Here is a 26,710-nt window from a genome sequence, read left to right on the forward strand (position 1 = left end):
AGATAGGGTAAGGAGACGAGTCCTCAGCTTAGAGATAGGGTAAGGAGACGAGTCCTCAGCTTAGAGATAGGGTAAGGAGACGAGTCCTCAGCTTAGAGATAGGGTAAGGAGACGAGTCCTCAGCTTAGAGATAGGGTAAGGAGACGAGTCCTCGGCCTTAGAGATAGGGTAAGGAGACGAGTCCTCAGCTTAGAGATAGGGTAAGGAGCAGTCCTCGGCCTTAGAGATAGGGTAAGGAGACGAGTCCTCAGGCTTAGAGATAGGGTAAGGAGACGAGTCCTCAGGCTTAGAGATAGGGTAAGGAGACGAGTCCTCAGGCTTAGAGATAGGGTAAGGAGACGAGTCCTCAGCTTAGAGATAGGGTAAGGAGACGAGTCCTCAGCTTAGAGATAGGGTAAGGAGACGAGTCCTCAGCTTAGAGATAGGGTAAGGAGACGAGTCCTCAGGCTTAGAGATAGGGTAAGGAGACGAGTCCTCAGCTTAGAGATAGGGTAAGGAGACGAGTCCTCAGGCTTAGAGATAGGGTAAGGAGACGAGTCCTCAGCTTAGAGATAGGGTAAGGAGACGAGTCCTCAGCTTAGAGATAGGGTAAGGAGACGAGTCCTCAGCTTAGAGATAGGGTAAGGAGACGAGTCCTCAGGCTTAGAGATAGGGTAAGGAGACGAGTCCTCAGGCTTAGAGATAGGGTAAGGAGACGAGTCCTCAGCTTAGAGATAGGGTAAGGAGACGAGTCCTCAGCTTAGAGATAGGGTAAGGAGACGAGTCCTCAGCCTTAGAGATAGGGTAAGGAGACGAGTCCTCAGGCTTAGAGATAGGGTAAGGAGACGAGTCCTCAGCTTAGAGATAGGGTAAGGAGACGAGTCCTCAGCTTAGAGATAGGGTAAGGAGACAACGTCGTTGAGCAACTCTTCACATCGTGATGTTCACTTTGATTATTAATCTTTTACAACGACACGCATGTGTCCAGTCACCAGCGGAAGTCAGAGGTCAGAGGTCAAATCAAACGTCTCCGACAAGCTTTCATCTTTCATCTTTATTTCCACACAAATAAACAAATGTAAAAAACATGGATGTCGCCGCTGACATGAGGGGTCAAGGGTCATTTCAAGGCACTAGTTATGACATGAACATAGCGAGTGAGAGCAGGTGAAGGTGAGGTCATCGGAGGACCTCCCTTTAACTTTGAGCTACAGAGATCATCATCATCATCATCATCAGTGAGCCGGTCGGCTACAGGTGTGTGCTCATCAACCAAAATCAGGTAGTTCAGAAGTGTTAAAAGTCTCTGATCAATACTCAATAAACAGGCAGAGGGCGTGTCTTAAATGATAGAGGGCGTGTCTTAACATGTAGAGGGCGTGTCTTAAATGATAGAGGGCGTGTCTTAAACAGCTTTAAGGGCAGAAAATCAGTAAAAATCAAACAAATAATAAAAAGACAGAAAATATCAGAAATCTGCAGAAAATCAGTTAAAACAGAAAAAACTTTCAGAAAATGATTTCTGGAAGTTAGACCTCAACGGACTTTACTCTAGTACTCTACAGATACTATAGTGTAGATACTATAGTATCTGTAGAGTACTATACAGATAATATATTAATGTCATAAGAGAAAGAACTAGAATGGTTGAGCTGAGAACTCAACCTGTTGAAGATGGATATAACCCTAACCCCGGTGAAGGTCATGGATATAACCCTAACCCCGGTGAAGGTCATGTATATAACCCTGTCGTAGTGAAGGTCATGGTGAAGATCATCTGAATGTCCTCTGACATCTGATCCAGTTTTTATGATTCCACTTCAGAGACGCTGGTTATTGCTTTGTCATCTTTAAACTGGAAATCGCTCTGGAAGTTAATCAACCAACCAACCAATCAATCAATCCAATGATTGAGTGATGTGTTCATGAAATCCAAGCCGTCAGTCGAGGTGATAATTTCCCTCGTCCCATGAACTCAACACTTACATTTATAACACTCCTCTACACAACGCCTACATCAGAGTGTGTGTGTGTGTGTGTGTGTGTGTGCAGTGTGTGTGTCTATGTGTGCAGCCATGCGTGCTGCAGGCACTGCGCCGCCGTGGCGCGGCGCTCCGGCTGCAGCTCCAGCATGGTCAGCAGGAAGTCGCTGAACTGCGCCGCCTGGTCCAGAGGCCACTCGTACTTCTCCAGCAGCACCTCGAACAGACCCCACGGCTTCAGGCTGGAGATGTGGCGCAGCTCACCTGAGAGGGGGGAGAACACAGGTGAGACGGGGGAGACGGAGCACGCGGAAAGACAGAACGCGCGTCTCACCTTTCCTGTTGAAGTACTCTCTGGAGTACCTGCCAGACAGAGCGAAGGGCAGCGGAATGGAGCCGAGCAGCTCGATGACGTGAGCGATGTGGTCTGAACACAGAGAGCAGAGGCTGGAGGAGGAGGAGTTCACAGGAGGAGGAGGAGGAGTTCACAGGAGGAGGAGGAGCAGGAGGAGTTCACAGGAGGAGGAGGAGTTCACAGGAGGAGCAGGAGGAGGAGGAGTACCTTCGTCCCGGGTGTAGTCTTCTCCAGAGTGAGGCTCAAACATGTAGTCGCCCGTCGCCAACTCAAAGGCCTGAAACACCCGTCAGATTATCAATGTGTGTGTGTAGGTGTGTGTGTGTGTGAGTGTGTGTGTGTGAGTGTGTGTGTGAGTGAGAGTGTGTGTGTGTAGCCGTGTGTGTGTGAGTGAGAGTGTGTGTGTGTGTAGGTGTGTGTGTGTGTACCATGCAGGCGGTGCTCCAGATGTCAGCAGGTGGTCCGTACTCTGCTCCAATCAGAACCTCCAGAGCTCTGTACTGTCGGGTCTGAATGTCCTCTGTGAAGTGTTTGTGCTGAGAGAGAGAGACAGAGACAGAGAGAGAGAGAGAGACAGACGGAGAGAGAGAGAGACGGAGAGACAGAGAGAGACGGAGAGAGAGAGAGACAGAGAGAGAGAGAGAGAGACAGAGAGAGAGAGACGGAGAGACAGAGAGAGACGGAGAGAGAGAAACAGAGAGACAGAGACAGAGACAGAGAGACGGAGAGACAGAGAGACAGAGAGAGACAGAGAGAGAGGAGACGTCTGATTGGTTGATACTGAGAGAGAGAGAGATGTTTGTAATAGAGGAGGAGTCTGTGGTGTCAGTATGAGCGAATCAGAGGGATGGAGACGTCTCACCACCCAGCATGCATTGCCCAGATCAGCGATCTTCACCCTGAGCTTGTGGGCGTTCTGAGGATCCAGAGGACTGATGACGAAGTCTGAGGCGCTGAACACTGACACACACACACACAGAGAGACACACACAGAGACACACACACACACACACACACACACAGAGAGACACACACAGTATCTGAGTACATACTGTGTGTACTTATAGACTGGAGTACACATCAAGAGTATGTTCTCACCATCTTGTCCACTCGAGTACCCTGACTGAGTAGAAAGTGCTGACTCAGACGTCGCTGACATCACAGAGCTGGAGAAGCCTGACAGGCCGGAGGCGGGGCTAGAGAAGCGTCCAGGGGCGTGGCCATTACAGCTGTCCTCCAACCAGGAGCCGGTAGAGTCACCGCTCGCTTTGCTGTTGGCTGAGGAGCAGGAAGTGTTGCCATCAACCACACACGCGCACACGCACACGCACACGCACACGCACACAGTACTCACAGGCAGCGTCTGCGTTGCCGGGCGGGGTCTCATCGTCCTCCTCGATCTTCTGATCACAGGAAACATGAATGTTAAATATCTGAGGTCCAGAGAACCCCAACACCCTCACACCCTAACCCTAATACCCTCAACCAACACCCTCAACCAACACCCTCACACCCTAACCCTAATACCCTCAACCAACACCCTCAACCCAACACCCTCACCCTAATACCCTCAACCAACACCCTCAACCCAACACCCTCACCCTAATACCCTCAACCAACACCCTCAACCAACACCCTCACACCCTAACCCTAATACCCTCAACCAACACCCTCAACCAACACCCTCAACCCAACACCTAACCCCAACCTCAACCAACACCTCAACCAACACCTCAACACCCTCACACCTCAACCAACACCCTCAACCCAACACCTCAACCACCAACACTACACCCTAACCCTAATACCCTCAACCAACACCCTCAACCCAACACCCTCACCCTAACACCCTCAACCAACACCTCACCCTCAACACCCTCACACCCTAATACCCTCAACCAACACCTCAACCAACACCTCACACCACACCCTAATACCTCACCTCACCCCAACACCTCACACCCTAATACCCTCAACCAACACCCTCACACCCTAATACCCTCAACCAACACCCTCAACCCAACACCCTCACACCCTAACCCTAATACCCTCAACCAACACCCTCACCCCAACACCCTCACACCCTAATACCCTCAACCAACACCCTCACACCCTAACCCTCAACCAACACCCTCACCCCAACACCTACCTGGATGTCCACGAGTCTCTCCTCCAACAGTCTCTGCTGATTCTTTGCTTTCCTCTTTATCTTCTTCTTCTTGTTCTTAGACAGCTTACCGCCCTACAGACACACACACACACACACACACACACACACACACACACACCTTCATTTGAAAAACGTGACATGCAACAAATGCCTGTAGTACCAGTGATGTCACCGTCACAGGACGTGTGTGTGTGTGTGTGTGTGAGAGTGTGTGTGGTACTGGGATCAAACCAGTCATCCTGAAACAGGTCCTCAATGGGATGTAAACAATGAGAACGCAGCAGGCATCACATCTGGACACTTACCTGTAGATCCCTGGGAGCCGTGCTAACTAAGACATGTATAGCAGACAGACAGGGAGAGAGAGAGAGACAGGAAGATAACGTCAGAAACAGAAGAAATAAAGATTGAAGAGTAGAAAATAACAGACAATGTCAGATAGACAGGCAGGTAGACAGACATATAGTCAGATAGACAGACAGGTAGTCAGATAGACAGACATATAGTCAGATAGATAGACAGGTAGTCAAATAGATAGACAGGTAGTCAGATAGACAGGTAGTCAGATAGACAGACAGGTAGTCAGATAGATAGACATATAGTCAGATAGATAGACAGGTAGTCAGATAGACAGACAGGTAGTCAGATAGATAGACAGGTAGTCAGATAGACAGACAGGTAGTCAGATAGACAGACAGGTAGTCAGATAGATAGACAGGTAGTCAGACAGACAGGTAGTCAGATAGACAGACAGGTAGTCAGATAGATAGACAGGTAGTCAGATAGATAGACAGGTAGTCAGATAGACAGACAGGTAGTCAGATAGACAGACAGGTAGTCAGATAGATAGACAGGTAGTCAGATAGACAGACAGGTAGTCAGATAGACAGACAGGTAGTCAGATAGACAGACAGGTAGTCAGATAGACAGACAGGTAGTCAGATAGACAGACAGGTAGTCAGATAGACAGACAGGTAGTCAGATAGACAGACAGGTAGTCAGATAGACAGACAGGTAGTCAGATAGACAGACAGGTAGTCAGATAGATAGACAGGTAGTCAGATAGACAGACAGGTAGTCAGATAGACAGACAGGTAGTCAGATAGATAGACAGGTAGTCAGATAGATAGACAGGTAGTCAGATAGACAGACAGGTAGTCAGATAGACAGACAGGTAGTCAGATAGACAGACAGGTAGTCAGATAGACAGGTAGTCAGATAGACAGACAGGTAGTCAGATAGACAGACAGGTAGTCAGATAGATAGACAGGTAGTCAGATAGACAGACAGGTAGTCAGATAGACAGACAGGTAGTCAGATAGATAGACAGGTAGTCAGATAGACAGACAGGTAGTCAGATAGACAGACAGGTAGTCAGATAGATAGACAGGTAGTCAGATAGATAGACAGGTAGTCAGATAGACAGACAGGTAGTCAGATAGATAGACAGGTAGTCAGATAGACAGACAGGTAGTCAGATAGACAGACAGGTAGTCAGATAGATAGACAGGTAGTCAGATAGATAGACAGGTAGTCAGATAGACAGACAGGTAGTCAGATAGATAGACAGGTAGTCAGATAGACAGACAGGTAGTCAGATAGACAGACAGGTAGTCAGATAGACAGACAGGTAGTCAGATAGATAGACAGGTAGTCAGATAGACAGACAGGTAGTCAGATAGACAGACAGGTAGTCAGATAGACAGACAGGTAGTCAGATAGATAGACAGGTAGTCAGATAGACAGACAGGTAGTCAGATAGACAGACAGGTAGTCAGATAGATAGACAGGTAGTCAGATAGATAGACAGGTAGTCAGATAGACAGACAGGTAGTCAGATAGACAGACAGGTAGTCAGATAGATAGACAGGTAGTCAGATAGATAGACAGGTAGTCAGATAGATAGACAGGTAGTCAGATAGACAGACAGGTAGTCAGATAGACAGACAGGTAGTCAGATAGATAGACAGGTAGTCAGATAGACAGACAGGTAGTCAGATAGACAGACAGGTAGTCAGATAGATAGACAGGTAGTCAGATAGATAGACAGGTAGTCAGATAGACAGACAGGTAGTCAGATAGACAGACAGGTAGTCAGATAGATAGACAGGTAGTCAGATAGACAGACAGGTAGTCAGATAGACAGACAGGTAGTCAGATAGATAGACAGGTAGTCAGATAGACAGACAGGTAGTCAGATAGACAGACAGGTAGTCAGATAGACAGACAGGTAGTCAGATAGACAGGTAGTCAGATAGATAGACAGGTAGTCAGATAGATAGACAGGTAGTCAGATAGACAGACAGGTAGTCAGATAGACAGACAGGTAGTCAGATAGACAGACAGGTAGTCAGATAGACAGACAGGTAGTCAGATAGACAGACAGGTAGTCAGATAGACAGACAGGTAGTCAGATAGATAGACAGGTAGTCAGATAGACAGACAGGTAGTCAGATAGACAGACAGGTAGTCAGATAGACAGACAGGTAGTCAGATAGACAGACAGGTAGTCAGATAGACAGACAGGTAGTCAGATAGACAGACAGGTAGTCAGATAGACAGACAGGTAGTCAGATAGACAGACAGGTAGTCAGATAGACAGACAGGTAGTCAGATAGACAGACAGGTAGTCAGATAGATAGACAGGTAGTCAGATAGACAGACAGGTAGTCAGATAGATAGACAGGTAGTCAGATAGATAGACAGGTAGTCAGATAGATAGACAGGTAGTCAGATAGACAGACAGGTAGTCAGATAGACAGACAGGTAGTCAGATAGATAGACAGGTAGTCAGATAGACAGACAGGTAGTCAGATAGATAGACAGGTAGTCAGATAGATAGACAGGTAGTCAGATAGACAGACAGGTAGTCAGATAGACAGACAGGTAGTCAGATAGACAGACAGGTAGTCAGATAGATAGACAGGTAGTCAGATAGACAGACAGGTAGTCAGATAGATAGACAGGTAGTCAGATAGACAGACAGGTAGTCAGATAGACAGACAGGTAGTCAGATAGACAGACAGGTAGTCAGATAGATAGACAGGTAGTCAGATAGACAGACAGGTAGTCAGATAGACAGACAGGTAGTCAGATAGATAGACAGGTAGTCAGATAGACAGACAGGTAGTCAGATAGACAGACAGGTAGTCAGATAGACAGACAGGTAGTCAGATAGATAGACAGGTAGTCAGATAGACAGACAGGTAGTCAGATAGACAGACAGGTAGTCAGATAGACAGACAGGTAGTCAGATAGACAGACAGGTAGTCAGATAGACAGACAGGTAGTCAGATAGACAGACAGGTAGTCAGATAGACAGACAGGTAGTCAGATAGATAGACAGGTAGTCAGATAGACAGACAGGTAGTCAGATAGACAGACAGGTAGTCAGATAGACAGACAGGTAGTCAGATAGATAGACAGGTAGTCAGATAGACAGACAGGTAGTCAGATAGACAGACAGGTAGTCAGATAGACAGACAGGTAGTCAGATAGACAGACAGGTAGTCAGATAGATAGACAGGTAGTCAGATAGACAGACAGGTAGTCAGATAGACAGACAGGTAGTCAGATAGACAGACAGGTAGTCAGATAGACAGACAGGTAGTCAGATAGACAGACAGGTAGTCAGATAGACAGACAGGTAGTCAGATAGACAGACAGGTAGTCAGATAGACAGACAGGTAGTCAGATAGACAGACAGGTAGTCAGATAGATAGACAGGTAGTCAGATAGATAGACAGGTAGTCAGATAGACAGACAGGTAGTCAGATAGACAGACAGGTAGTCAGATAGACAGACAGGTAGTCAGATAGACAGACAGGTAGTCAGATAGACAGACAGGTAGTCAGATAGACAGACAGGTAGTCAGATAGACAGACAGGTAGTCAGATAGACAGACAGGTAGTCAGATAGAGACAGGTAGTCGGATAGATAGACAGGTAGTCAGATAGACAGACAGGTAGTCAGATAGACAGACAGGTAGTCAGATAGACAGACAGGTAGTCAGATAGATAGACAGGTAGTCAGATAGATAGACAGGTAGTCAGATAGACAGACAGGTAGTCAGATAGGTAGTCAGATAGACAGACAGGTAGTCAGATAGACAGACAGGTAGTCAGATAGACAGACAGGTAGTCAGATAGACAGACAGGTAGTCAGATAGACAGACAGGTAGTCAGATAGATAGACAGGTAGTCAGATAGACAGACAGGTAGTCAGATAGACAGACAGGTAGTCAGATAGACAGACAGGTAGTCAGATAGATAGACAGGTAGTCAGATAGACAGACAGGTAGTCAGATAGACAGACAGGTAGTCAGATAGACAGACAGGTAGTCAGATAGACAGACAGGTAGTCAGATAGACAGACAGGTAGTCAGATAGACAGACAGGTAGTCAGATAGACAGACAGGTAGTCAGATAGATAGACAGGTAGTCAGATAGACAGACAGGTAGTCAGATAGATAGACAGGTAGTCAGATAGACAGACAGGTAGTCAGATAGACAGACAGGTAGTCAGATAGACAGACAGGTAGTCAGATAGACAGACAGGTAGTCAGATAGACAGACAGGTAGTCAGATAGACAGACAGGTAGTCAGATAGATAGACATATAGTCAGACAGACAGGTAGTCAGATAGACAGACAGGTAGTCAGATAGATAGACATATAGTCAGATAGACAGACAGGTAGTCAGATAGACAGACAGGTAGTCAGATAGATAGACAGGTAGTCAGATAGACAGACAGGTAGTCAGATAGATAGACAGGTAGTCAGATAGACAGACAGGTAGTCAGATAGACAGACAGGTAGTCAGATAGACAGACAGGTAGTCAGATAGACAGACAGGTAGTCAGATAGATAGACAGGTAGTCAGATAGACAGACAGGTAGTCAGATAGACAGACAGGTAGTCAGATAGACAGACAGGTAGTCAGATAGACAGACAGGTAGTCAGATAGATAGACAGGTAGTCAGATAGACAGACAGGTAGTCAGATAGATAGACAGGTAGTCAGATAGACAGACAGGTAGTCAGATAGATAGACAGGTAGTCAGATAGACAGACAGGTAGTCAGATACACAGACAGACAGATATAGTCAGATAGACAGACAGGTAGTCAGATAGACAGACAGGTAGTCAGATAGACAGACAGGTAGTCAGATAGACAGACAGGTAGTCAGATAGATAGACAGGTAGTCAGATAGACAGACAGGTAGTCAGATAGACAGACAGGTAGTCAGATAGATAGACAGGTAGTCAGATAGACAGACAGGTAGTCAGATAGATAGACAGGTAGTCAGATAGACAGACAGGTAGTCAGATAGACAGACAGGTAGTCAGATAGATAGACAGGTAGTCAGATAGACAGACAGGTAGTCAGATAGACAGACAGGTAGTCAGATAGACAGACAGGTAGTCAGATAGACAGACAGGTAGTCAGATAGACAGACAGGTAGTCATATAGACAGGTAGTCAGATAGACAGACAGGTAGTCAGATAGACAGACAGGTAGTCAGATAGACAGACAGGTAGTCAGATAGATAGACAGGTAGTCAGATAGACAGACAGGTAGTCAGATAGACAGACAGGTAGTCAGATAGACAGACAGGTAGTCAGATAGATAGACAGGTAGTCAGATAGACAGACAGGTAGTCAGATAGACAGACAGGTAGTCAGATAGACAGACAGGTAGTCAGATAGATAGACAGGTAGTCAGATAGACAGACAGGTAGTCAGATAGACAGACAGTAGTCAGATAGACAGACAGGTAGTCAGATAGACAGACAGGTAGTCAGATAGACAGACAGGTAGTCAGATAGATAGACAGGTAGTCAGATAGACAGACAGGTAGTGAGACAGACAGGTAGTGAGACAGACAGACAGGTAGTCAGATAGACAGACAGGTAGTCAGATAGATAGACATGTAGTCAGATAGACAGACAGGTAGTCAGATAGACAGACAGGTAGTCAGATAGACAGACAGGTAGTCAGATAGACAGACAGGTAGTCAGATAGATAGACAGGTAGTCAGATAGACAGACAGGTAGTCAGATAGACAGACAGGTAGTCAGATAGATAGACAGGTAGTCAGATAGACAGACAGGTAGTCAGATAGACAGACAGGTAGTCAGATAGACAGACAGGTAGTCAGATAGACAGACAGGTAGTCAGATAGACAGACAGGTAGTCAGATAGACAGACAGGTAGTCAGATAGATAGACAGGTAGTCAGATAGATAGACAGGTAGTCAGATAGACAGACAGGTAGTCAGATAGACAGACAGGTAGTCAGATAGACAGACAGGTAGTCAGATAGATAGACAGGTAGTCAGATAGACAGACAGGTAGTCAGATAGACAGACAGGTAGTCAGATAGATAGACAGGTAGTCAGATAGACAGACAGGTAGTCAGATAGACAGACAGGTAGTCAGATAGGTAGTCAGATAGACAGACGGGTAGTCAGATAGACAGACAGGTAGTCAGATAGATAGACAGGTAGTCAGATAGACAGACAGGTAGTCAGATAGACAGACAGGTAGTCAGATAGACAGACAGACAGGTAGTCAGATAGACAGACAGGTAGTCAGATAGATAGACAGGTAGTCAGATAGATAGACAGGTAGTCAGATAGACAGACAGGTAGTCAGATAGATAGACAGGTAGTCAGATAGACAGACAGGTAGTCAGATAGATAGACATATAGTCAGATAGACAGACAGGTAGTCAGATAGATAGACAGGTAGTCAGATAGACAGACAGGTAGTCAGATAGACAGACAGGTAGTCAGATAGACAGACAGGTAGTCAGATAGACAGACAGGTAGTCAGATAGACAGACAGGTAGTCAGATAGACAGACAGGTAGTCAGATAGATAGACAGGTAGTCAGATAGACAGACAGGTAGTCAGATAGACAGACAGGTAGTCAGAGATAGACAGGTAGTCAGATAGACAGACAGGTAGTCAGATAGACAGACAGGTAGTCAGATAGACAGACAGGTAGTCAGATAGACAGACAGGTAGTCAGATAGATAGACAGGTAGTCAGATAGACAGACAGGTAGTCAGATAGACAGACAGGTAGTCAGATAGACAGACAGGTAGTCAGATAGACAGACAGGTAGTCAGATAGACAGACAGGTAGTCAGATAGACAGACAGGTAGTCAGATAGACAGACAGGTAGTCAGATAGACAGACAGGTAGTCAGATAGACAGACAGGTAGTCAGATAGATAGACAGGTAGTCAGATAGACAGACAGGTAGTCAGATAGATAGACAGGTAGTCAGATAGACAGACAGGTAGTCAGATAGACAGACAGGTAGTCAGATAGACAGACAGGTAGTCAGATAGATAGACATATAGTCAGATAGACAGGTAGTCAGATAGACAGACAGGTAGTCATATAGACAGGTAGTCAGATAGACAGACAGGTAGTCAGATAGATAGACAGGTAGTCAGATAGACAGACAGGTAGTCAGATAGATAGACAGGTAGTCAGATAGGTAGTCAGATAGACAGACGGGTAGTCAGATAGACAGACGGGTAGTCAGATAGACAGACGGGTAGTCAGATAGATAGACGGGTAGTCAGATAGACAGACAGGTAGTCAGATAGACAGACAGGTAGTCAGATAGACAGACAGGTAGTCAGATAGACAGACAGGTAGTCAGATAGACAGACAGGTAGTCAGATAGATAGACAGGTAGTCAGATAGACAGACAGGTAGTCAGATAGACAGACAGGTAGTCAGATAGACAGACAGGTAGTCAGATAGATAGACAGGTAGTCAGATAGACAGACAGGTAGTCAGATAGATAGACAGGTAGTCAGATAGACAGACAGGTAGTCAGATAGATAGACAGGTAGTCAGATAGACAGACAGGTAGTCAGATAGACAGACAGGTAGTCAGATAGACAGACAGGTAGTCAGATAGACAGACAGGTAGTCAGATAGACAGACAGGTAGTCAGATAGACAGACAGGTAGTCAGATAGACAGACAGGTAGTCAGATAGACAGACAGGTAGTCAGATAGACAGACAGGTAGTCAGATAGACAGACAGGTAGTCAGATAGACAGACAGGTAGTCAGATAGACAGACAGGTAGTCAGATAGACAGACAGGTAGTCAGATAGACAGACAGGTAGTCAGATAGACAGACAGGTAGTCAGATAGATAGACAGGTAGTCAGATAGACAGACAGGTAGTCAGATAGACAGACAGGTAGTCAGATAGACAGACAGGTAGTCAGATAGATAGACAGGTAGTCAGATAGACAGACAGGTAGTCAGATAGACAGACAGGTAGTCAGATAGATAGACAGGTAGTCAGATAGACAGACAGGTAGTCAGATAGACAGACAGGTAGTCAGATAGGTAGTCAGATAGACAGACGGGTAGTCAGATAGATAGACAGGTAGTCAGATAGACAGACAGGTAGTCAGATAGACAGACAGGTAGTCAGATAGACAGACAGGTAGTCAGATAGATAGACAGGTAGTCAGATAGACAGACAGGTAGTCAGATAGACAGACAGGTAGTCAGATAGACAGACAGGTAGTCAGATAGACAGACAGGTAGTCAGATAGATAGACAGGTAGTCAGATAGACAGACAGGTAGTCAGATAGATAGACAGGTAGTCAGATAGACAGACAGGTAGTCAGATAGACAGACAGGTAGTCAGATAGATAGACAGGTAGTCAGATAGACAGACAGGTAGTCAGATAGATAGACAGGTAGTCAGATAGACAGACAGGTAGTCAGATAGACAGACAGGTAGTCAGATAGACAGACAGGTAGTCAGATAGACAGACAGGTAGTCAGATAGACAGACAGGTAGTCAGATAGATAGACAGGTAGTCAGATAGACAGACAGGTAGTCAGATAGATAGACAGGTAGTCAGATAGACAGACAGGTAGTCAGATAGATAGACAGGTAGTCAGATAGACAGACAGGTAGTCAGATAGACAGACAGGTAGTCAGATAGATAGACAGGTAGTCAGATAGACAGACAGGTAGTCAGATAGATAGACAGGTAGTCAGATAGACAGACAGGTAGTCAGATAGATAGACAGGTAGTCAGATAGACAGACAGGTAGTCAGATAGACAGACAGGTAGTCAGATAGACAGACAGGTAGTCAGATAGATAGACAGGTAGTCAGATAGACAGACAGGTAGTCAGATAGACAGACAGGTAGTCAGATAGACAGGATAGATAGATAGACAGGTAGTCAGATAGGTAGTCAGATAGACAGACGGGTAGTCAGATAGACAGACGGGTAGTCAGATAGACAGACGGGTAGTCAGATAGACAGACGGGTAGTCAGATAGACAGACAGGTAGTCAGATAGACAGACAGGTAGTCAGATAGATAGACAGGTAGTCAGATAGGTAGTCAGATAGACAGACGGGTAGTCAGATAGACAGACGGGTAGTCAGATAGACAGACGGGTAGTCAGATAGACAGACGGGTAGTCAGATAGATAGACGGGTAGTCAGATAGATAGACGGGTAGTCAGATAGACAGACAGGTAGTCAGATAGACAGACAGGTAGTCAGATAGACAGACAGGTAGTCAGATAGACAGACAGGTAGTCAGATAGACAGACAGACAGGTAGTCAGATAGACAGACAGGTAGTCAGATAGACAGACAGGTAGTCAGATAGACAGACAGGTAGTCAGATAGACAGACAGGTAGTCAGATAGACAGACAGGTAGTCAGATAGACAGACAGGTAGTCAGATAGATAGACAGGTAGTCAGATAGACAGACAGGTAGTCAGATAGACAGACAGGTAGTCAGATAGATAGACAGGTAGTCAGATAGACAGACAGGTAGTCAGATAGACAGACAGGTAGTCAGATAGACAGACAGGTAGTCAGATAGACAGACAGGTAGTCAGATAGACAGACAGGTAGTCAGATAGACAGACAGGTAGTCAGATAGACAGACAGGTAGTCAGATAGACAGACAGGTAGTCAGATAGACAGACAGGTAGTCAGATAGATAGACAGGTAGTCAGATAGATAGACAGGTAGTCAGATAGACAGACAGGTAGTCAGATAGACAGACAGGTAGTCAGATAGACAGACAGGTAGTCAGATAGACAGACAGGTAGTCAGATAGACAGACAGGTAGTCAGATAGACAGACAGGTAGTCAGATAGACAGACAGGTAGTCAGATAGATAGACAGGTAGTCAGATAGACAGACAGGTAGTCAGATAGACAGACAGGTAGTCAGATAGACAGACAGGTAGTCAGATAGACAGACAGGTAGTCAGATAGACAGACAGGTAGTCAGATAGACAGACAGGTAGTCAGATAGACAGACAGGTAGTCAGATAGACAGACAGGTAGTCAGATAGACAGACAGGTAGTCAGATAGACAGACAGGTAGTCAGATAGACAGACAGGTAGTCAGATAGACAGACAGGTAGTCAGATAGACAGACAGGTAGTCAGATAGATAGACAGGTAGTCAGATAGACAGACAGGTAGTCAGATAGACAGACAGGTAGTCAGATAGACAGACAGGTAGTCAGATAGACAGACAGGTAGTCAGATAGACAGACAGGTAGTCAGATAGACAGACAGGTAGTCAGATAGACAGACAGGTAGTCAGATAGACAGACAGGTAGTCAGATAGACAGACAGGTAGTCAGATAGACAGACAGGTAGTCAGATAGACAGACAGGTAGTCAGATAGATAGACAGGTAGTCAGATAGACAGACAGGTAGTCAGATAGATAGACAGGTAGTCAGATAGACAGACAGGTAGTCAGATAGACAGACAGGTAGTCAGATAGACAGACAGGTAGTCAGATAGACAGACAGGTAGTCAGATAGATAGACAGGTAGTCAGATAGACAGACAGGTAGTCAGATAGACAGACAGGTAGTCAGATAGATAGACAGGTAGTCAGATAGACAGACAGGTAGTCAGATAGACAGACAGGTAGTCAGATAGATAGACAGGTAGTCAGATAGATAGACAGGTAGTCAGATAGACAGACAGGTAGTCAGATAGATAGACAGGTAGTCAGATAGACAGACAGGTAGTCAGATAGATAGACATATAGTCAGATAGACAGACAGGTAGTCAGACAGACAGGTAGTCAGATAGACAGACAGGTAGTCAGATAGATAGACAGGTAGTCAGATAGATAGACAGGTAGTCAGATAGATAGACAGGTAGTCAGATAGACAGACAGGTAGTCAGATAGACAGACATGTAGTCAGGTAGATAGACAGGTAGTCAGATAGACAGACAGGTAGTCAGATAGACAGACAGGTAGTCAGATAGACAGACAGGTAGTCAGATAGACATATAGTCAGATAGACAGACAGGTAGTCAGATAGATAGACAGGTAGTCAGATAGACAGACAGGTAGTCAGATAGATAGACAGGTAGTCAGATAGATAGACAGGTAGTCAGATAGATAGACAGGTAGTCAGATAGACAGACATGTAGTCAGATAGACAGACAGGTAGTCAGATAGACAGACAGGTAGTCAGATAGATAGACAGGTAGTCAGATAGACAGACAGGTAGTCAGATAGACAGACAGGTAGTCAAATAGATAGACATATAGTCAGATAGACAGACAGGTAGTCAGATAGATAGACAGGTAGTCAGATAGATAGACAGGTAGTCAGATAGATAGACAGGTAGTCAGATAGATAGACAGGTAGTCAGATAGACAGACAGGTAGTCAGATAGACAGACAGGTAGTCAGATAGACAGACAGGTAGTCAGATAGACAGACATGTAGTCAGATAGACAGACAGGTAGTCAGATAGACAGACAGGTAGTCATATAGACAGACATGTAGTCAGATAGACAGACAGGTAGTCAGATAGACAGACAGGTAGTCAGATAGATAGACATATAGTCAGATAGACAGACAGGTAGTCATATAGACAGACAGGTAGTCAGATAGATAGACATATAGTCATATAGACAGACAGGTAGTCAGATAGATAGACAGGTAGTCAGATAGATAGACATATAGTCAGATAGACAGACAGGTAGTCAGATAGACAGACAGGTAGTCAGATAGACAGACAGGTAGTCAGATAGATAGACAGGTAGTCAGATAGATAGACATATAGTCAGATAGACAGACAGGTAGTCAGATAGATAGACATATAGTCAGATAGACAGACAGGTAGTCAGATAGACAGACAGGTAGTCAGATAGATAGACATATAGTCAGATAGACAGACAGGTAGTCAGATAGACAGCCCAGTCAGAACTGGGTAAAAAGAGAGAAGAGAAGGAGACAGCTTAGTTAGCAGACAGACAGGTCAGACTGTTCTGCCTGTCTATCTGAACAGAGTGGAAACCACAGCTCCCAGTTCCAAGTGATCACATTGTGATTCTGACCAATCACATGGCCAGTCCTCACCTGATGACCCGGAAGGGGGCGGAGCCCCAGATCTCTGCCAGACGGTTGCCTCGGCTGCCAGCCTCCGGATGTAAACCTCATCTACGTCCAATAAGATGTTCTCTGGCTTGAGGTCCGTGTGGATGATCTTACACTTCGTGTGGAGGTAGTCCAGACCCTGCAGCACCTGAGAGACCAGGGTCAGGGAGAGGGTCAACGTGGCGTCAGGGTCAGTCACGGAGGTCAAGTCAGAGTCACACGGGACCCTTCAGTCACAGAGGTCACATCAGAGTCACCAGGGTCACTTTAAAGTCTCGTCAGTTGCAGAGGTCGCTTCAGAGTCGCTGAGGTCACGTCGGAGACCGAGAGGTCAGTATGCGTGTTACCTGTCTGATGATGGTCTTGACGCAGATGAGGGGAAGTCCCATGTAGTTTGACTTAATGATCCACTTCAACAGCTGATGACCCAAAACCTCCAGAACCATGCAGACATCTGAGAGAGGCTGAGGAAACTACAGACCGACCAAGACACACAGACAGGTAGACAGACAGGTAGACAGACAAGTACTCAGGTGATGGCGGAGGATACGGATTCCGTTGACTCCAGAGATCTTGAAGTCGTCTATCAGCTGGACGATGGTTTCTCTGTAGGGGTCAGACGGATCACTGTCTCTCACCTGTAAACAGACAGACTGGTTACCTGAGTGAAGGTGCAGGACAGACCGACGCGTTTCAATGGCATCACCGCAACAATCGCCCGTTTGGTGATTAGCTTTCATCTCCAAATGTAATAAATCCCCAGCAGCCCTAGAGGGTGCGACCCGACCTGGTACTGGTCCAGGGGTCGGGAACCTCGGAGGAAGCCGTACTCACACAGCGGAGCAGCTTGATCTCGTCCACAGCCGTCTCGGTGTAGTGCGGCGCGCTCTTAACCACCTTCAGCGCCACGAAACGCTTCCTCCTGAACACAGACACGGATCAGGAGGGATTTGAGAACGCTCTCAAAGAACGAGTGCAAATGATTTAATGATCTGTCGAAGTGTTTTCACAGAAAGGTGTTTGTGTGTGTCGTCGTACTGAAGATCCCAGCAGAGCCAGACGGTAGAGAAATGTCCCCAGCCAAGTTTTCTGACCACATGGTACCTCCCGTTAAACAGATCACCGATCTTCACTGGGTAGTAACCACCTGCAACACAAAAGGCATAGCATAGGTAGGGTGGCACTGGACTCCAGGAGATGGTCGGGAGGAACACCACCTGGGGACTCGAGGAGGTCCAGGAGGTGGTCAGGAGGAACACCAGCTTGGGACTCAAGGAGGTCCAGGAGGTGGTCGGGAGGAACACCACCTGGGGACTCAAGGAGGTCCAGGAGGTGGTCAGGAGGAACACCAGCTTGGGACTCAAGGAGGTCCAGGAGGTGGTCGGGAGGAACACCACCTGGGGACTCAAGGAGGTCCAGGAGGTGGTCAGGAGGAACACCAGCTTGGGACTCAAGGAGGTCCAGGAGGTGGTCAGGAGGAACACCACCTGGGGACTCAAGGAGGTCCAGGAGGTGGTCAGGAGGAACACCAGCTTGGGACTCAAGGAGGTCCAGGAGGTGGTCAGGAGGAACACCACCTGGGGACTCAAGGAGGTCCAGGAGGTGGTCAGGAGGAACACCAGCTTGGGACTCAAGGAGGTCCAGGAGGTGGTCGGGAGGGAACACTACCTGGGGACTCAAGGAGGTCCAGGAGGTGGTCAGGAGGAACACCAGCTTGGGACTCAAGGAGGTCCAGGAGGTGGTCAGGAGGAACACCACCTGGGGACTCAAGGAGGTCCAGGAGGTGGTCGGGAGGAACACCACCTGGGGACTCAAGGAGGTCCAGGAGGTGGTCAGGAGGAACACCAGCTTGGGACTCAAGGAGGTCCAGGAGGTGGTCGGGAGGGAACACTACCTGGGGACTCAAGGAGGTCCAGGAGGTGGTCGGGAGGGAACACTACCTGGGGACTAGGGATGAGAATTGATAAGATTTTAACGATTCCGATGCCTTATCGATTCTCTTATCGATTCTTATTGGGCAAGGGGTGAAAAAAAGAGCACAAACGGGTTTATTTACATTAATTTTCTTTTATATAATTTTCTATAATGCTGCACACACCATATACAGTATGTATACATACATTAAAAAAATTAAAAAATAACCAAAAACATTTCTACATATTCCTCTTGAACTTAAAATAAAACTTACATAACTTAAATAAAATGTATTCTGTTTAATTTAAACATGTTCCTAGACATTACAGTGCTCCTTCCTTTTTTTTAAAGGGTATATGAACTGAGCTGCCAAAAATGAAACTAGCAGTGGCAAATACCAAGTGTGCAACCATCAGTTGTATGGATCATCAACAATTCTTGTGCAGAAAAATAAGCATGTCTGCTTTCTCCGGGAGGATCCGCGATCTCTCAGGACTTCTTGTGTCTCCAGCCGTGGAGAACACGCTCTCAGCTGGAGGATGAACACAGAGATATGAGGAGGTGGACAAGACGTGTTGTCGCCTGAGACCCAGACCACCAGCCTCTGAACCGGTCTGACTCTGAACATCATCAGATGAATTGGATGGCAATGCAGATTATTTATATAGTGAAAGCTGGTTTACACAATGAACGCCTCCCCATGTGGCCCCGCCCCCTGAACAATACCAGAGACGCGTTCCGATTTATTATTTGTTTCACCTGGCCCGCTGCCGTTGAGATTGCAGTGAGACGCGGAGAAAATGTGGAGTGGTGCTCTTCTTCACAATAAAACATCTTTGATGGGACGTGTCGCGTCTCGGCCAATCAGCGTTCAGATGTCCACAGCGTTTGGGAAGTTAGGTTAGCTTGAATGTTAGTCCGCTACATCTACTGCTGTCACGCTGCACGGTGTAGCGATGCTAACAAAGTACCCGTACGTTAAAAACGATGTGATTTAGCATAGTTTTAGTGTCGATACTTCATTAAAAGAGCGATCAGAGCGCACGCGCTGCTCCGCTCCGCTAAACGCTGTCTGCGCGCGCAGCGCTCAGCCGTAATGCACGCACACAGGTGAGCACACTCACCTCACACAGGTGAGCACACAGGTGAGCACTCTCACCTCACACAGGTGAGCGCACTCACCTCACACAGGTGAGCGCACTCACCTCACACAGGTGAGCACTCTCACCTCACACAGGTGAGCACACAGGTGAGCACTCACCTCACACAGGTAAGCACTCTCACCTCACACAGGTAAGCACTCTCACCTCACACAGGTGAGCGCACTCACCTCACACAGGTGAGCACACAGGTGAGCACTCTCACCTCACACAGGTGAGCGCACTCACCTCACACGAGCACTTTTTGTCGTGTGAAATGGAGCCAAACTTTAGAACGCCTCTGCCTCTTAGCCATGTTTGCTGCAGTCTGAAGAAGAAACTAAAAAAGTTTGCGCATGCGCAACGCCACAGAGGACCGTTAGCAGAACCGTTAAAGAATTTGGCTGACGATCCCAAACAATCGGTTCACTGGGAACAGGTTCTAAAACAGAACCGGTTCTCGATGCCCATCCCTACTGGGGACTCCAGGAGGTGGTCGAGAGGAACACCACCTGGAGACTCCAGGAGGGGGTTGGAAGGTAAGCCACCTGGAGACTACAGAGACAGACATTCAGCCTCAAAGAGGATCTGGCAAGCAAGCGGATGAGTCCGGAGGTTCAGACTTTGTGATATCAGCACGATAACAGAACCACTGGTTACGATGGTGCAGAAGGTGTGCAAGCTGCAGGACTTCCTCCCGGTGAAGCCAGTACTCTCAGGATCTCCCGGTCTCGGTTCAGATTTATCAACTCATTTTAGAGACCATGGTAGTGTCCGTACATATTTTCTCTCAATGCCCTTTTAAATGCATAATTAAACCTGTTTATTTGTCATTAAATAATCACAACCACCAGGATAGGATAGTGATCGCCGTGTGTGCCGGTGTATCAGCAGGTCCAAGTACTGACTCCTATCCAGATAATAACGAACTATCAATCATGGTTCATGTGAACCAATCAGAGTTCATTTGAAAGTCAGCGTTTTTTTAAAAGAATGAATAAGAAAACAAACTCACCTTTGCAATAATCTGAAGGGTCTTCTTGCTCTTCATCGTCAGAGCCCAGCAGCTGTGCAGGGGGAGGAGTTAACTCCGGAGGAGGCGGGCTCAAAGTCAAAGGGGGCGCAGCCATTTGTGGGGCGGCTGAAGCCATCATGGGAGGCAGACCAACGTGGGGGCTCAGAGAGTCCAGGGAGCCGAGGAAGGCGGCAGACGAGCAAGTGGGGGTGTAGAGATGCGAGGAGACACTGGAAGTGAAGGTCAGTGAGGTCAGCAAGAAGGGGTCCGGGTCAGAGGGGCCTAGCTGAGGGCTGGGTGGACCTTTGGAGGGAACTGACTTTGATTCAGATGCATTGTGGGTAATATCGTGTGATAAGATTGGAGGCAATTCTGAAGGGTCAGTTTGGCCTTCCGGCAGACTCTGATCAACATTTCGAAGAGTTCTGTGACACGATCTGGAGGAATTTTGGGTAATATTTTGGTTAACAGTTGATGGTGATTGACTTGGACTGTGGGCGGGATTATTTAATGCGGCAAGAGGTGATTGGCTGAAAATCTGAGGCGTCAATGGTGCCGTCAGGTAGGTGTTTTGGAAAGTAATTTTAGAGGGCACCAGTTGTGCGACAGGGGTATCCACTGGATCAAGATGGGGGGGGGTGGTCTCGAGCGAGTTCTGGGGAGGCGGTGAGGGGGATCGAGGGACACCCTTGGGGGGCATCAGGGTGGTCTCGGGGGGTAACGTGGGGGTGCGTGGATGGGTCTGTTGGGGTGCTGGAGTGGATTGGTGGACGTCTTCAGGCCATGGTGCATTCTGTGGGGATGTGGTGTTGTCTGAAGCCCTTTGGAGGGGCAGCTGGCCGGTTTGGGGGCAGCTCTGCTGAGGTGCTGGGGAGCGGCTGCTGTTGGCATTCAGACTCTGAGGGTCACAGTGGTCATCAGGCCTGAAACAATTAGAAAAGGAGAAGAAAGATCTCATCCTTTGAATCTGATCCTCTCGTGCAAAAATCTTTAAGCCTTGATGACTAATTGTTTCTGAACAGAAGTGAGCCAGCAGCACAAAACCAGCGCCTCATGAAATAGACCTGAGCTTCCAGCAACGCAGCCCATTGGCCAATCACAGACCGCGACTGTACCTGTGCAGGTGATGTCATTCTGACCGAATCCACTCGGTCAAAGAGACAACATGGATCATATATCTGTGTCGCACACACACACAGCTGCTCTCCATGAGTCACAGAGAGTGTACTGAAATAGACAGAGAGAAAGTGTGTGTGTGTGTGTGTGTCTTGTGTGTGTGTGTGTGTTCATGATTCACTCTTTGCTTCTATTATCGGAGCAGATTTTCTCTGTAGCACCAAACCTGTTTCTGTCAGTACGAGACCAACACGTCTCGCACAACGACTAGAAGCAGGGGAAACTGTTAGCCTAGCTTAGCACAAAGACTAGAAGCAGGGGGAAACGGTTAGCCTAGCTTAGCACAAAGACTAGAAGCAGGGGGAAACTGTTAGCCTAGGTTAGCACAACGACTAGAAGCAGGGGGAAACTGTTAGCCTAGCTTAGCTTAGCACAAGGACTAGAAGCAGGGGGAAACTGTTAGCCTAGCTTAGCACAAAGACTAGAAGCAGGGGGAAACTATTAGCTTAGCTTAACACAAAGACTCACCTGTGTTATCTTGTTTACTGAGCGGGTTGAGTATTGTTTAAGTATCGTTTCATACCACAAGAGGACTTGTTTGTGATACATTGTGTGAATGGAAACCTTGTGGACCGATCAATAGATAAGAAGAGTTTCTATTAATACATGCAGCTAATTTCTCCACTTTATGAAGAGTTGTGTTGAAATGAGAGCGAGTAAACAGTCTGTCGTTGTCTCTTTGTTGTAAGACCAGCAACACAAGAGGATCAACGCTCAAACCACAGCCCGGTCGACATGAACCGATCATCACATTCAGATCATTGGATCAATACTCAATTCAATCATAGATACATTAAATAGATATAATGCTTCCTGAAGCAGCTTCATCGTAGTAAACGTGTTGAGTCATATAGACGATAGAAACCCCTTCAGACCCTCAAGGCTGTGATAGAAACCCCTTCAGACCCCAACATCATGATAGAAACCCCTTCAGATCCTCAAGGCTGTGATAGAAACCCCTTCAGACCCCAACATCGTGATAGAAACCCCTTCAGATCCTCAAGGCTGTGATAGAAACCCCTTCAGACCCCAACATCATGATAGAAACCCCTTCAGACCCCAACATCATGATAGAAACCCCTTCAGACCCCAACATCGTGATAGAAACCCCTTCAGACCCCAACATCATGATAGAAACCCCTTCAGACCCCAACATCGTGATATTAACCCCTTCAGACCCCAACATCATGATAGAAACCCCTTCAGACCCCAACATCGTGATAGAAACCCCTTCAGACCCCAACATCGTGATAGAAACCCCTTCAGACCCCAACATCATGATAGAAACCCCTTCAGAGCCCAACATCGTGATAGAAACCCCTTCAGATCCTCAAGGCTGTGATAGAAACCCCTTCAGACCCTCAAGGCTGTGATAGAAACCCCTTCAGACCCCAACATCGTGATAGAAACCCCTTCAGACCCCAACATCGTGATAGAAACCCCTTCAGACCCTCAAGGCTGTGATAGAAACCCCTTCAGACCCCAACATCATGATAGAAACCCCTTCAGACCCCAACATCGTGATAGAAACGCCTTCAGACCCCAACATCGTGATAGAAACCCCTTCAGACCCCAACATCGTGATAGAAACGCCTTCAGACCCCAACATCGTGATAGAAACCCCTTCAGACCCCAACATCGTGATAGAAACGCCCAGACCCCAACATCGTGATAGAAACCCTTCAGACCCCAACATCGTGATAGAAACCCTTCAGACCCCAACATCGTGATCGAACCCCTTCAGACCCCAACATCGTGATAGAAACCTCTTCAGACCCCAACATCGTGATAGAAACCCCTTCAGACCCCAACATCGTGATAGAAACCTCTTCAGACCCCAACATCGTGATAGAAACCCCTTCAGACCCCAACATCGTGATAGAAACGCCTTCAGACCCCAACATCATGATAGAAACCCCTTCAGACCCCAACATCGTGATAGAAACCCCAACATCGTGATAGAAACCCCTTCAGACCCCAACATCGTGATAGAAACGCCTTCAGACCCCAACATCGTGATAGAAACCCCTTCAGAGCCCAACATCGTGATAGAAACCCCTTCAGAGCCCAACATCGTGATAGAAACCCCTTCAGAGCCCAACATCATGATAGAAACCCCTTCAGACCCCAACATCGTGATAGAAACCCCAACATCGTGATAGAAACCCCTTCAGACCCCAACATCGTGATAGAAACCCCTTCAGACCCCAACATCGTGATAGAAACCCCTTCAGACCCCAACATCGTGATAGAAACCCCTTCAGACCCCAACATCGTGATAGAAACCCCTTCAGACCCCAACATCGTGATAGAAACGCCTTCAGACCCCAACATCGTGATAGAAACCCCTTCAGACAAAGTGATTTTCTTAGAATGACCCCCCCTCCACACACACACACATCTAAATATAGCCTGTGTGTGGGGGGGTCAGCGGTCGTCTGGTCTCAGGTCCCTGCTGGTTTCTTACCGGTTCTCGTCTGTTCGGGCTCTCCGGTGCTTCTTGCCTCGGCGCCGGTGTTTCTTGGCCGCGGCGGCGGCGCCGGTTCCTCCAGCGACCGCTGCTGAGAGGAACCACACACCGGGAGAGGTTCCCCATTAGAACCTCATGCAGAACCACGACCAGGTCCCTTAGCAGCCATGTGAGGGGCGTTATTAAACACATGGGACATGGCTCACTAGTAAACAGAAGCATCTTCATTCCGTCATGTGGATATCATATGACGTCACTACCACCTGGTCACGTGACCGCAGAACATTAACGACCAGCTCATCCAGTGTCTGCAGGAGGAGAACCACCTGGACCTGCCGAGACCAGCTGCGAGGAGCAGCGCCTCCATGCTCGCTGTCTGTGACGTCATCACTGACCGTTAGCCAGTAGGGAGCTAGCCACGTTCTACTTTACCTATTAGCATCCCGGGTCCAGGTCCACGCGCTGGTTCCGGACTGGCGGGACTGTGGAGGCTCGCGTCAACAAGTTAGATCAGTAGCTCCGCGAGGCGGCGAACTAACCCGGATGAGAACGGGTCAGTTAGCTCGTTAGCCTGTTAGCTGTCCCTGCAGACCCTTCATGGTCTCAGCAGCTGCTGTCAGTCGGACACCGGACACCGGGCTCTTGCACATGCGCAGGAGCGAGCAAGCTGAGTCTGGACCAAACTGGGACCGGAAGCGGAAGTAGACAATTTTACATTAGATGGGATGGGAGGCTATACAAAATATTGATTATACGGAGACATATGATCATTATATAAATACATTGATCATATGGAGACATGATATTATCATTATATAAATATATTGATCATATGGAGACATATTATCATTATATAATTATATTGATCATATGGAGACATATTATCATTATATAAATACATTGATCATATGGAGACATGATATTATCATTATATAAATATATTGATCATATGGAGACATATTATCATTATATAAATACATTGATCATATGGAGACATGATATTATCATTATATAAATACATTGATCATATGGAGACATGATATTATCATTATATAAATACATTGATCATATGGAGACATGATATTATCATTATATAAATATATTGATCATATGGAGACATATTATCATTATATAAATATATTGATCATATGGAGACATGATATTATTAAATATGAGATGGGTGTTGTGCACAAAATATAATTATTAGGAAGGATACGTGTTTGAAAGTTGGGTTGGATTCATGATCTCTTGATTCAGTTTAAGTTCTCAAACATATCTTTGTGTTCAGAAAACATTTTTAATTTGACAGCGTTGACTTCTTTTGTAAAACTAAACAACAGGTTTTCGTAGAAAGACTTCTGATTTGAAGAAGTATTGAAACTCAGGAATGATATCGACAAGTCTGAAAGCCATGAGCGTCAAACACCGACAGGGACAGACGGTCAAACTCTTACTTTATTTTTTAAATGATACAAATTGTTTGGCCTCGTGCCTCTTCACAATAAAAACCCATTTCCATTGCAGACTGACTCGTCTTCATCATCATCATCATCATCCTCGAAGAGGTATTTACAGGCACATTTATACACCGTTGGCAAACTGTACAGTCAGTAGAAAAGCAGTCTGTGCTTCATCACATCTGATCCAGGAGTAGTTTCGTACAAACCCGTTGAAGTTCGTATTCCCTTGTAGAAAAAGATTTCCGTAACAAATAAGAGCTCGACCAATCAGAGCTGAGGATCTGTTTCATCCCGTCCCAGAAGATTTAAAAAACTGTACAGAGATTAAAAGGTCAAACTGTGACCGTATGCCACCATTTACATCATCAGTGACACCGTTTTCATTTCAACAAACCACCATCATCATCACCACCACCATCATCATCATCACCATCATCATCACCACCATGACCATCATCATCATCACCATCATCATCATCACACACATGCAAAATTCTAATCTGACCAGTGAACTATGACTCCAGCTCAAACACAGGCTGCAAAAACAAGCAAAACACAGAAGAGAGGTTCAAGATTGAGATTACAGAGATCATCTTTAGAAACACGAGAAGAAGAAAAGT

The 26,710-nt window shown here is 46.5% G+C and overlaps 2 protein-coding genes across 4 annotated transcripts; one reads left to right on the top strand and one right to left on the bottom strand.

Moving 5' to 3' along the window:
* Nucleotides 1-1,013: 1,013 nt before the first annotated feature.
* srpk3 (SRSF protein kinase 3) lies at nucleotides 1,014-25,403 on the bottom strand. 3 transcript variants are annotated; one of them, XM_056424233.1, is made up of 17 exons: nucleotides 25,063-25,399; nucleotides 24,628-24,721; nucleotides 20,985-21,907; nucleotides 17,955-18,063; nucleotides 17,751-17,838; nucleotides 17,467-17,554; nucleotides 17,264-17,370; nucleotides 16,899-17,064; nucleotides 4,792-4,817; nucleotides 4,466-4,558; nucleotides 3,671-3,719; nucleotides 3,415-3,594; nucleotides 3,179-3,276; nucleotides 2,745-2,852; nucleotides 2,524-2,593; nucleotides 2,296-2,388; nucleotides 1,014-2,225 (listed from the first exon to the last, which is right to left on the bottom strand). In XM_056424233.1, the coding sequence occupies exons 1-17, from the start codon at nucleotides 25,070-25,072 to the stop codon at nucleotides 2,041-2,043; spliced, it is 2,487 nt and encodes an 828-aa protein (XP_056280208.1). In that variant the 5' UTR covers nucleotides 25,073-25,399; the 3' UTR covers nucleotides 1,014-2,040. The 3 variants fall into 3 exon arrangements, with proteins under 3 accessions (XP_056280208.1, XP_056280209.1, XP_056280210.1); XM_056424234.1 differs by lacking the exons at nucleotides 1,014-2,225; nucleotides 2,296-2,388; nucleotides 2,524-2,593 and having other exon boundaries at nucleotides 2,763-2,852; nucleotides 3,179-3,269; nucleotides 25,063-25,402; XM_056424235.1 differs by lacking the exons at nucleotides 1,014-2,225; nucleotides 2,296-2,388; nucleotides 2,524-2,593; nucleotides 2,745-2,852 and having other exon boundaries at nucleotides 3,124-3,269; nucleotides 25,063-25,403.
* LOC130200190 (uncharacterized) lies at nucleotides 18,070-20,064 on the top strand. The gene is made up of 2 exons (XM_056424244.1): nucleotides 18,070-18,690; nucleotides 18,745-20,064. Exons 1-2 carry the CDS (start codon nucleotides 18,114-18,116, stop codon nucleotides 18,942-18,944), a joined length of 777 nt encoding a protein of 258 aa, XP_056280219.1. The 5' UTR covers nucleotides 18,070-18,113; the 3' UTR covers nucleotides 18,945-20,064.
* Nucleotides 25,404-26,710: the final 1,307 nt, after the last annotated feature.

The sequence above is a fragment of the Pseudoliparis swirei genome, chromosome 9 (assembly GCF_029220125.1).
Source record: "Pseudoliparis swirei isolate HS2019 ecotype Mariana Trench chromosome 9, NWPU_hadal_v1, whole genome shotgun sequence".
Classification (NCBI taxonomy): domain Eukaryota; kingdom Metazoa; phylum Chordata; class Actinopteri; order Perciformes; family Liparidae; genus Pseudoliparis; species Pseudoliparis swirei.